General features: G+C 53.9%; 1 protein-coding gene across 1 annotated transcript; it reads right to left on the reverse strand.

Moving 5' to 3' along the window:
* Positions 1-8,414: 8,414 nt before the first annotated feature.
* Positions 8,415-11,618, reverse strand: MNX1 (motor neuron and pancreas homeobox 1). Its single transcript, XM_030238328.2, has 3 exons — positions 11,012-11,618; positions 8,845-9,005; positions 8,415-8,752 (listed from the first exon to the last, which is right to left on the reverse strand). The coding sequence occupies exons 1-3, from the start codon at positions 11,616-11,618 to the stop codon at positions 8,420-8,422; spliced, it is 1,101 nt and encodes a 366-aa protein (XP_030094188.1). The 3' UTR covers positions 8,415-8,419.
* Positions 11,619-12,099: the final 481 nt, after the last annotated feature.

Consider the following 12,099-nt stretch of genomic DNA (forward strand, 5'->3'; position numbering starts at 1 on the left):
GTGAATTAAAAATGACTGAGTAATGGAACTAGAATGAGAGGTACAGAGCAAAATTAAAACAGAGACCATTTTTGAATTGTTCCTTAATAGTCTTTTATCAGTTACAGTGAAATGGTTGTTTCATTTTCATAAGTGAAAGATTTCCAAGCATTACACATTTTCCATTAAGAATTCCATTATGGACCTTTTACGGTTCGGATGATAAGAGAACCCTCAAATCTCTCCTGGGTGCATAGGCCCTCATGGCTCTGGTGTGGAATAGCAGGGAATATTGTTGGAGGCACTGAAGTTCACTGGAGAGCAGCCATTGGTTAGTCAGGGGACAGAACAATCCCTTTTTCTAATATAGAGACACTAACCCAAGATATGCTTGGTGTCATCTTGAGGAAAAATAAGTCACCTTGATTGCATTTTCTAGGCTTGCATCTTCAAAAAATTATCTTTCCTCCTCAGCCAAAGCCTTAGATTCTGAATGGATTTTTTTTCCTTACTCTGTAGTTCAAATCACCCTTAAAATATTGGCTAGATGGTGTTTACTTTCCAGATGTCCCTACCTAAATGGTTTGAAACTGTGTGTAGGTCCCTTGGGGATATTTATTGTGCCAGGTATTATGCAGGTACTGTGTGTCAGGGATGAGGAAGCAGTGCAGAAAGTCAGGGACAGCACCTGAGAATCCTGAACTGTCCCCTGTGATGATAAAAGCTGTGGAGGGAGTCTCTAGGGAGCTCTTCACCAGCACTTCAGAGCTTGAGCAGAAGTCAACAGATCAACTCAAAAGCTGCTGTGAGTTTTGAATTAGTACAAATCTCTTATCTCTGGTCTGAAACCTGTGTGGGAATCAGATCTGGAGAGACCCTAGACCCATCCATGCTTCTGGGCTGCCTGGTTGTTGGGAAGCCTCTCACTGGGGTTATGAGTTTAAGGAGCCTTCAGGCTGCTAAGAGCTGGAGAAGCAAACCTTTACTCCTGGCCAGGTTTATGACACCCCCACTGTCTGAAGCTGAGTAACATTTTCCCTGAACTGACCTCCTCCACGGAGGAGCCAGGGCTGCCCAGGGGTGATGTGGAGTTGTCAGAGGCACAGGAGTAACAGGTTTTGCAGAAGAGCACATTTATGGCTTTTCAACATTACCCCTTTTTCATCTGCTACCAAAATCTACCCTCTAATCTCACCTGTAGATGTAATTATCAGTCCTAGAGATGAAGATTTGGAGGACTAAAAGAATGGAGAGTTCAGGTACCTTGCCATCCATAGCTGATGAAAGAGATTTCTTCCTCCCACCCCAAAGCCAGAGGAACCCATGAGGTTTTGGGTTCCTGCAGGAGTGCCACATTTCAGAGGCACAGACATTTCAGGGCATCACACCTCTGCTAAAACCTCCACCATGGGCTTTTCATCACCTGAAAACTGTGTTACTGTAGCCTCTCCCCGCGGCTGCGGGAGCCCGGCTGGGTGCCCCCTGCTCTGGCCGAAGGTCACCACACCACGCTTCCACTCCCGGATTCCCTCCGGAACCCTGGGCAGTGGTTACCGTCTGCGGCGTGGGTGGCACAGGCGGGATCTCGGCTAAGAGGTCCTGAGGTAAAGGAAGGAGGAGGGACACCCATATAGGAACCAAGGAGCTTTAAATCTTTCCCGGCGGTGGTAGGGACGGGTAACCAGGAGGAGTTACATGGCGGGGGCACTCATAAAGGGAGTGGGTGTGATGGGAGGAGACACAAAGCTAACCAATAACAAGGACCCAGGGAGGAGCGTGGGTTACAGCTAAGCCACTGAGGATCACACAGCGGAGGGGAAAAACCCCAAGGACAAATCATACATCGAATAAGGGATGACTGACATAAAGAGTTCTCGAGATAAGGGAGGTGGTTACCGTGACGGGCAGGGCAGGGCAGGGCAGGGCAGGGCAGGGCAGGGCAGGGCAGGGCAGGGCAGGGCAAGGCAGGGCAGGGCAGGGCAGGGCAGGGCAAGGCAGGGCAGGGCAGGGCAGGGCAAGGCAGGGCAGGGCAAGGCAGGGCAGGGCAGGGCAAGGCAGGGCAGGGCAGGGCAGGGCAGGGCAGGGCAGGGCAAGGCAGGGCAGGGCAGGGCAGGGCAGGGCAGGGCAGGGCAGGGCAGGGCAAGGCAGGGCAGGGCAAGGCAAGGCAGGGCAAGGCAAGGCAAGGCAGGGCAGGGCAAGGCAAGGCAGGGCAGGGCAGGGCAGGGCAGGGCAGGGCAAGGCAAGGCAGGGCAGGGCAAGGCAGGGCAAGGCAGGGCAGGGCAAGGCAAGGCAAGGCAGGGCAGGGCAAGGCAAGGCAGGGCAAGGCAGGGCAGGGCAAGGCAGGGCAAGGCAAGGCAAGGCAAGGCAAGGCAAGGCAAGGCAAGGCAAGGCAAGGCAAGGCAAGGCAAGGCAAGGCAAGGCAAGGCAAGGCGGGCACCTCCAATAGGGAGGAAATAGGGAGAAACCATTGTGAGGGAAGTACATGGGGGGAACCTAGGACCAAACCATTATCGAGTTACAAAAGGAATAACCGATTCTAAAAACACACAATGCCACATGTTACACTGAGTGCAATCTGAGCACAGGCTGAAGAGTGAAAATGTGGACAAAATTCCCAGGGTTTATTTCAGCAAACCACACACTTAGATAGCTGTTATTCCATCTCCTCCACTGTCATTTATTGACAAATAGGCAAAACAAGGTGTGAAGACCAGCCATTTCCTGAGGTGGAGGCTCAAGAAAGGTGAAGTAGCTTGCACACATTGTTTAAGCAAGTCATTTACTGAGGTTTCCAAGACACACAAATAGGCAATACCAGGTGTGAAGACCAGCCATTCCTGAGGTGGAGGCTCAAGAAAGGTGAAGTAGCTTGCACACATTGTCTAAGCAAGTCGCCTGCAGAACAGAGCTGAGTGCCCTGATGCTCTGAGCAGGAGTGTAGGGGCAGCAGATCACTGCCTCACAGCACCCAGATCTGCTTCTCCCAGCACCCCCATCTCACCCTCACAATACCACGTGAAATGCTATTAAACAGCTTAAAAATCCTCAGGCTGTGGTGAACTAGGCCCTTCAGAAAATCCAGGGAGGAATGAAGGGAGAGGAGATCCCTGAAGGAGGGTGAGAGCTGCAGCAGGAGCTGGGAGGGGAGAAGGAGACAGCACAGACAGCAGGAACCACTGGCTGATGCTGCCGAAGTGTCATCTTAATTACCCCTGGCAAAAGAACAGTGATTAACATCGATGACTGTGGACAACCTTTATGTAATTACTCATTAACATTTCTAAAATTGCACCTAGCTGCTACAGCAATACATGCTTTATAGATCTATCATTTTGAAGTCCAGAAAGAATCATTAGATGGTCTAGGCAGGCCCCAGCACTCTGCCAGCCACTATTACACTGCAGAAATCAGCCCTGGAGGCAGCTCAGCAGCTTCTGCTTGGCTTCCACGTCCTTTCCAGAAAGGCCATCCAGGGATACCAAGCAATGGACAATCTGCCCCATCCCTTGAGGTGTTCTAAATTGAGATCACTCCCTTCCCCCAGCCTTATATCAAATCCACACTGGCTGCTCTTTTTTTTATTATTATTTATGGAAATGGTACCCACAGCCAAGCAGGGCTGGATGGGGACAGGAATTCTCTGTCCCCATCTCCTCTGTGTGGGAAGAGAGGAGGGAGCTGAATCAGGAACTTCTGCATTGTGCATCCATACTCTCTCTTCAGACAGGAGTCCCTCCTGCCAAAGGGTGCCATTGGCCAAGAACATTCACAGAAGTCCAATGAATAATAATTTAAAATAGTGGATTAATTAGAGGAAATTGTGATCAGCTTGCAAATATCCTGCAGATAATAAAATGGAGCCAAGACTTGCAGCTACAAAATCCATCGCAAGCCACTGCCTCTGCTGAGTTTTACTAGAGGAAAACATCATTGTTCTTTATTAATTTTAGAGACCAGTCCCAATTAGACTAATTCAGCAAAATGCAGCTTTTTTTCCAAAAGGAAGCAGAAAACCGAATTTTATAGTAGCTTGTGATCAGAGAAAAACCACTCTGATTTCCTACATGTTGCAGGTGATCCCATTTCCATACAGGCCCTTCCCTTTCTATGTAGGACTTAGTTAAATTAAAGTTCTTCTGTCCTCAGAGTAGGGAGAAGATAGTAAATACCTCCTGGATCCACTGTCCTTGTAGAGAACTGTTTGGAAGAGACATTACACAACGCTCAAGGCAAGAAAAATGAAGCAAAAAGTCACAGAAAAGACAAAATCACCTATTTTTAATGTGGAACAATCTCAATCCACTGTTGCTGTGATCCTGATTGCATGAGTATTGGTGAAAAATAAAAAATCTGTGTCACAGTTGCTGAGTAATTCTCAGAGAAATGTGCAGTTGGTATTTAACTCTGGCCAGACCAGACCTGACCATTTTTGGGGGGCAGAAAGATTGTAATTTGGTCACTTCACAACACCCGAGGGAGACTAAGGAGCTTGGGGGCTTCATCCCTTCCACTATTTGTCCTGAGTGTTGTTCCTGGGATTCAAGCAGCCAATCAAGGAGCTCCCTGCACCACAGGAACGATGCATGGCTCAGGAATTAAAAAATTCAACAAATTCTGTTCCTGCTTTCACATCTGAAGCACGGGGTGGTTATCTTAGCACCCACAGCGCTCCAGGGAAAATTTGGGAAAGGAAGAAGGGCATCTACGATAGGATTCACTGTCCTGGGGCATCTCTGGTGTCACCTGGCAAGCCTTGGTCAAGCTCCCAGGCAGAGGAATCGGAGCCAGGACAGGAACCAGGCTGGAAGGATCCACGGGAGCAGCAGGCACACAGTGCCAGCACTGTGTCCAGTGTCCAGCCCCGCAGGCACCAAGGGAAGGAGTGTGAGAGGAGGAGGAAGAACCGCTAGGGAGCCAGAGAAATCACTGAGAAATAGAACATTAATGTCTTAGTTTCGGATGGACGTAACAGTTTGGACTCCCGAAATAATCAATTGTCTTTCTGCTGGCGGAGTATTTCATTCCCAGCACTTTCACGGAGAGTTTGAGGGAGATTATATATTTATGGTTTCCCATTTGAAAGACTTTTAGCAGGTTTACCTCGACCATATGGATCCTGTTTTGGTTCTTTTGTTTTAGCACTTAATGCTTGTGAAATTGCCAGTTAATGACATCCATGCCTAAACCACGTTGCTTTTTAAAGTAAAATGTCTAGCAAAGGTCCGTGTTCATACTTACCACTTCTCTAGTACAGCAATGAAAACTTTAAGAGGTTTGTTACCTACTGCGTCTGGGGAGGGAGCCGGCCGAATAATGAAATTACAAACAGGAGTTTAGATTAAAGCCCTGTCTGAGCTGGGTCTTGAGGCAACGCAACCGCACCCACACCAGCGGGGCACCCCGGGGCGGGTGCTGGGGATGCTCTGGAAACGGGAAGGTCGGTGTGGGGGGACGTAGGCGGGGAGCAGCGGCTCCTGGGGCAGGGTGAGGGTGCGGGGGATGAGGCCGGGGGATGCGGGGACATCCCGGAGCTGCTGAGGGGGGACCCTGCTGCGGGCTCAGCCAGGGAGCGAGTCCGCTCCGCCCCAGCCGCTGCCTGGGCTGGCTTGTGCCTGATAACGGGGCCCCTTCGGTGCCCCCCCTTCGGCTGGGCCCCCCCCCCGCACCGGCTGAGCCCTCCCCGCCCGCGGCGCTCCGGGAGCGGGCGCGGAGCATCTGCGGGCCGGGCACTCCGGGAGCGCGGAGCTCGGAGCGTGTCGCACACGGTACCGGCCCCGCTAATCACCCCGAGCCTTTGATTGCCCTGCACGTGGGGACGAGCCTCCGCACTTCAAAAGAGCGTGGGAAATCCTGATTAAAAGGCTTTTCTCCCCCATTGGGACCGACACCTTCTTTGAAGCACTTCCAAGCGACAATGCAAACGCACCCAGCACCAAAGGACCGTATCTATATTTTAAGGGACTTTAATTTCTCTTCCCCCCCCCACCTTTCTCTCTCTCCCCCTCCTTTCCTTTCAGTTTTGGAAACACCTGGTAAGTTGTAAAATGATTTACGAAGTGAAAGTGTTAAATGAGGCCACCAGCTGTAAGACTGACAGAGCTTTATGAGTTTTATTAGGTGCCCTATTATGGAAAATAAACTTTAATCCGTCCATAAAAACAGAATCTGAAAAACATATTTGCCCTTTTAGTCTGGAACACTGAAGGTATTCTTGTGAGACGCTGGGCTTTAAAGAGATTAATTTTATTGAGACAGACACAATACACCGGTAGGACTTTGATACCGAGTCCATGAATAGCTGCCTGTACCCGCAAGGCTGGTTTTTGTGGGGCTGAAGCGAGTTTGGACACACACCTCTTGGGCATACAGGATATTTCTGGCCGGGTGGGGCACGTCTGCCAGCTTAATTAGTGGGAGTTTAATTGGAAATTAATGACTGAGGGAGGATCTTTATTGTTTGGTGGGAGCGTGATCTCAGGTAGCATTATTGCTATTATTGTTGTTATTGTTCTTGTAAAAACTATGCATTATATTTAATTTATTGAATTTTTTTAGATAATAAGGTGTCGTCCAGACTGATACGGTTCAGACGTTTTAAGGTACAAGCAAGAGGTAAATCCTGTCGACAGTAACTCGGACGTGTCTCCAGGATTAGGGCGGAGGAGCCACAGCGGCCCTGCGCGGGTCTTGTGCTCTCCTGCCCTGCCGTTCACTCACGAGGATGCAGCCTCAGCCAGCGGCGTGAAAAACCACAGAGATACTAATGCCTTTATTTTTCCATCGCCTTGAAGTCTCCACAGCCTGTGGCCAAAAGAAAATCGTTTACAAATTTAAATGAGAGCCTCCGACGCGATCTTTTCTGTGCAAGGGGTTAGGTGTCGGTCAAGCCCAAATCGAGATTAACCCGATGAAGTCTTTTGACATCCGGGATCTGTTCAGATTTTTGATATATAGTGATTTTTGGCGTGTCGCCCGGGGCACGGGGTGTGCGGGGCCTGTGGGCTGGTTATGCCTGGATGCCACCACCAGCCGAGCCACTTGAAGCTCTCCGTGAGGGATAACACTTTTCCTTCTTGAATCTCATCCCATAATTTCATGCATCCGCCAGCCTGTGCTTCACTGGGCAGATTTTTACAGAAGCCGTTCAGAGGGGCCACGCTGTGGCCTCACAGGGCAGGTTAACGCGATGTTGTAGAAAATACCTTTATTAAAATTTTTTTTTATTAAAGTGCACGGGAGTGGGAAAGTGGGAGTGTTTCAGAGCTCCTCATTCTCATCCTCCGGGGCTAGGAGGGGGAGCGGTGGGATGGGGGATCCGCGTCCTTCTGCCCCCTGCGCTGCCCTAGGCGGGAGCGGAACAGAGCCGCCCCGTAATTCATTCAGGGGAATGAATTGCTAGACGTGGCCCTGAGCTAGTGGGGATGAGCCAGTGATTATATTTAAATTCGCTATAATTGATTTGGGGAAGAGCTGCAGTGACAGGGATTAATTGATCTGCAAATTTATTGGCGAGATAAATCGCGCAGTTATCGAAAACCCCGCGCTCCACCGCCGGCGGGGCAGGGAGCCGGGGCTCCCGTCCTCGGTACCGGGGCGGGCAGGGGAGCGCCTCGCTCCTTTGGGAGTCGAGCCGCCCCAGGAAAGCAGCTCTGCTCCCTCCTTTCCTAGGCCCCTCGGCAGGGGATGGTCCTTGCCAGTTCCCGGAGCTCCCAAAAAGCATCGCACGGCCAGGAGTGCCGCCACCTCTCCCGGACCCGCCTGCGACCCACAGCGCTGTTGCTGGGGTAGCTCCCTCCTGTACGGAGGAGCTCCTCCCGGGAATATCCTCTAAATATAAGACATGAAACGGCAGTCGTGGCACCGGGCTAAATTCGGATTAGGTAAACGTTCCTGGCTCCCTCCCGAGCGCTTCTGCACCGCCCAAAGCACCGGGATGCCCTGGCCCGGGAGCATCTTCCCCTCACACAGCGCTCGGACACCTCCAGTAAAAAACGCCGTTTATTTTCTCCCCACCATCGCAGGGGTGGGAGGACCTGGGGAATAATTTAACATGCATAAGTAGAGGCATTTTTTTTATAAATATGATATACAAAAATAAAGACAGTATTGAGATTTCCAGCATTTTTAACGTTCATGACATAAACAGATTTCCCGATATATAGTAAGAACAAAACATTTCCAATACTCAGCGAAAGGAACGCGCTTTCAGGGGACAGGGATGGGGGGGTGAGGGAGCTCAAGTTTTGTCTGGTTTTCAGTCAATAATAACACTGTATTCACGATAAATCCTCTTCCCCGCCCGGCATGCGGAGGATCCTCTTCTCCATCCCTCTCCAAGCAGGGAGAAATCAGAACAAGGGGAGAGGTGGGCCAGTGCCAGCCAGGAGCGGCGGGACACCTCCGCGACGGGACGGCTGGAGGAGCTGGACCCGCGGAGGGCTCACTGGGGCTGCGCCGGGGCTCCGTGCCGGCCCCGGGGCTGCGTGTCCTCCTCGTCCGCCTCGGAGCAGTCGGAGGAGTGGTACGGGCAGCATCTCCCGGCCGCCCCCGCCTCCTCTTCCTCCTCCTCGTCTTCCTCGTCTTCAGGTTCACTGTCGGGCAGCTCCCGCGTCCTCCTGCCGGCGCTCTTCTCGGGGGCGGGCAGCAGCAGGTCCTCATCCCCCTTGTCCTCGCCGCCGCTCCCCTTCGGCTTCTCGGCCTCCTGTGCCGCCTGTTCCTTCGCCTTCTTGCTGCGCTTCCACTTCATGCGCCGGTTCTGGAACCAGATCTTCACCTGGGGGAGACGGGACACAAGCACATCCCCTCATCCACCGCCCTCCGGGGCAGCCCCGCCCGGCCAGCCCTCTCGGAGCCGCGGGCACTCACCTGCGTCTCGGTCAGCATGAGCGACGTGGCCACCTCGAAGCGCTTGGGCCGGGAGAGGTACTTGTTGAGCTTGAACTGGTGCTCCAGCTCCAGCAGCTGCTGGCTGGTGAAGGCCGTGCGGGGTCGGCGGCACTTTCCCAGGAGGTTGGACTGCGCCTGGGCTGGGAAAGGAGAAGGGGGAGCGCGGAGGTGAGCGCGGAGTCGCCCTGCCGCGGCCGCGCATCCCCCGGGAGGGCGCTGGAAGCGGGGAGGCGGGAAAAGCTCTGCGTGAGAGGCTGAAGCAAGGCTGGACCATTATCAACCGGAGTGCGAATCGCCTCCAGCCTCCCTGACTCCGGGGTTTCTCGGCTTCCGCCGTGTCAGGGGAGCGCCCACAGGGACAAAAAAAAAAAAAAAAAAAAAAAAAGGAATTAAATTAAATCTTTTAAATAAAGGAAAAAACGTCTCTTGATTTCCCAAGAGCCTAACAAACGCGGGACAATAAACCGAAGGCAGGGATCGCGGTGAAGGGGCACGGGGCTCTCCGGGGAGCAGCAATTTGCTCCATTTAATATTTTAGTTAAACCTGCCGCACTCCCTGCCCGCCCATATCCGTTTAATTAGCGGGATTGCAGGTCGGAACCAGGACCGGGACGGAGACTGGGTCCGCTCCGCGCCCTGCACCGGCTGCCCCTCGGAGCGTAAATCATCAGCGAGGACTAGAAAACTGTATTGGAAACCAGGGGAGGAGGAGAAAGAAGGGAGGGAAAAAAAAAAAAAAAAAGTGGTTTCCGATTAAAAAGAAAAAAAAAAGAAAAAAAACCACCCTAAAACTAAGGATTTATTGGGGGGGGGGGAATTACCAAAACAACAAAAAATATTCAGCCACGAGAACTGAGCCTCTTCGAAGGCCCCGACACCTCTAGGCATGCGACCCGGCAGCGCTACTGCCCATTTCTCAAATTATTTAGATATTTTGGCTTATTAGGTTTAGAAAAATAAAGGAAATTGGGGAAAGGGCGGCTTCAGCTCCCCAGCCACGGCTGGAGACAGCTCGCTAAAGCGGCAGAAAGAATAGGACAGTGTCCGCTCCCGGCCACAGCGCCCGGGAGATTTTCTCACCGCGGTGCGATTTTCCGAGACTCGTTTTGCTTGGTTATTTATTCCCCTCTGCCCCTTGTTTGAGAGGCAGGACTCTAACAGCTTTCCTAATTATTTTTTCTTCTTGAATGTTCCAGTCTAAACAATCCCAATCCGAGAGAAAACAATGGACTTTTTTGTCTGCGAATGTGAGTGCCGAGTAGGAGAAGGGGGGGGAAAAAAAATCGCAATTCTTTTCCTGGCATGATTTTCGTAAAACTACACCTCCGGTATTGTTAAACCGGCCATTCCCACCGAGAGCTCACACCTCCGAAAATGATCTTTGCTTAAACCAGATGCACGCAAGTTTCCCCATCGCCGCGAGGCCTAGAGCTCGGCACGGCGCTTTGCTGGGACTCCGCGGCTGCCTGGTTCCATCCAGCACCCCCAGCCTGTCTTGGGTCCAGACCGAAACCCTTCCGACCGTACTTCTTTCCTATTCGTTATCTCCAGGGAACGCAGAACCCCAAGTTTTTGGCCGATCCCAGATCCTCCCAACATCCCTTTGCCTAGGAGGCCTGACATCATTATTATACGTCCATTTCCGATAAAGGAGAAATAAAATTAAGAATGGTGAGTGAGTGATGCGACCTGCCACCTCGTTTTTGGGGGTTACATTGAGACTGGGGTCTTAGGGACACCATAAGGACTCCTGCCCTTGCCCTGGCCCCTGACCAACTCCCACCTCCCCTCCCCGGCAGCTTCTACCCTCCGGGAACGGCGGGAAAGGGCATTTACAAAGGCAGGGAGCAATTTGTCACCTTCCCGTTTAACCTGCCGTGAGAGGCCAGGCCGTCCGGGGCTCCTCAAGGGCAGGGAATGGCGATGTGACCGCCCACCCCCATTTCCCATCGCGGAGAACTATTTCTTTCTTCTAACATAAATTTTGCAGAAAATAAAATTGTCTCTTCCAGTTTAAGTCTTGTTTAGGCGAGGGTAGGAGGGGATTTCTACCCCCTCTCAAGGAGGCAGCTGCCCGTAGGGCCGTGCAGTGGGACAGGGGCTGGGAGGGGACGCGGCTGCAGTGCGGAGGGAGGCAGATACTCACAGTTGAAGTCGGGCATCTTGGGCAGGATCATGCCCGCGGTGGAGGCCCGCAGCCACTGGTCCAGCTGGAAGGTGCCGGCGCTGAGCTTGATGGGGTCGGCGGCGGGGTGGGAGGGGTGCGCTCCCTGCACCTGCGAGTAGGGGTAGGAGAGCGCCGGGTGCTGCCCGCCCAGCGCCGAGTAGCCGTACACCGGGTGCCCGTAGAGGGCCGCCTGTGCCGGCATGCCCGGCCCGCCGGGCGCCGCGGGGTGCAGTCCCAGGGCCATGCCGGCCGCCGAGGCGTGGTGGTGCGGGTGCGAGCCCGAGCCCGCCCCCGGCAGGAAGCCGGGCTTGGGGACCAGGGCGCAGTGGGCGGCCAGGAGGCGAGGCGGAGAGGGGCTGTCGGTGCGCAGGCAGTCGGCGGGGCCGCCAGAGGGGTGCTCGGAGGAGGATGAAGAGGACGAGGAAGAGGAGGACGAGGACGGAGGGCTGCCGCTCCCGCTGCTGCTACTACCGCTGCCGCCCAGCGAGGTGACCAGGGCCAGCGGGGCGCTCTGCCCCGCCGCCGCCGCCTTGGGGGGGTCGACAGCCAGCAGCGCGTCGATGCGGAAATTTTTGGATTTTTCCATGGGAGCGCCGGCGGGAGGCGGCTGGGGACCGTGCGGCTGCCCCGGGCCGGCCGCGTCTCCCGGCGGCGGCGGGCGGCAGTGCGGCCGCGCTCCGCGGCGCGCCCCTTCAAGGGCCGCAGGCGGCTCCCATTGGCCCCGCGCCGCTGCGGCCTCGCTCGCCATTGGCTGCGCTGCCCACCCGTCACAGCCGAGCGCCCGCCCCCTCCGCTCGCCCCGCGCTGCGGGCGGCGGCGCTGGGGAACAGCCCGGGACATCAGGGGACAACCTGGGACACCCGAGGGGAACAGCCCGGGATACCCATGGGAAACCGGCTGCTCCCCGCGGAGAGAACCCTCCCAGCCACGGCAGTGTGCGGCTCTCCGCCGGCTCCGCCGTGTGTCCAATGAGAGTTTTCCACCATTCCCGCACCCGAGCAAATATTTGCCGTAAACGCTCCGCCGGCCGCTTTTTAACGAGTCGGAAAGAATAAACACCTGCGGGT

Source organism: Serinus canaria, chromosome 2 (assembly GCF_022539315.1).
Source record: "Serinus canaria isolate serCan28SL12 chromosome 2, serCan2020, whole genome shotgun sequence".
NCBI classification, from domain to species: domain Eukaryota; kingdom Metazoa; phylum Chordata; class Aves; order Passeriformes; family Fringillidae; genus Serinus; species Serinus canaria.

Excerpts from the sequence above, each read along its gene's own strand:
- MNX1 (XM_030238328.2), bottom strand. The coding sequence starts at position 11,618 with ATGGAAAAATCCAAAAATTTCCGCATCGACGCGCTGCTGGCTGTCGAC. Across the intron at positions 9,006-11,011 it reads CAAGATGCCCGACTTCAACT|CCCAGGCGCAGTCCAACCTC; the intron begins GTGAGTATCTGC and ends CTCCTTTCCCAG. Across the intron at positions 8,753-8,844 it reads TCATGCTGACCGAGACGCAG|GTGAAGATCTGGTTCCAGAA; the intron begins GTGAGTGCCCGC and ends CGTCTCCCCCAG.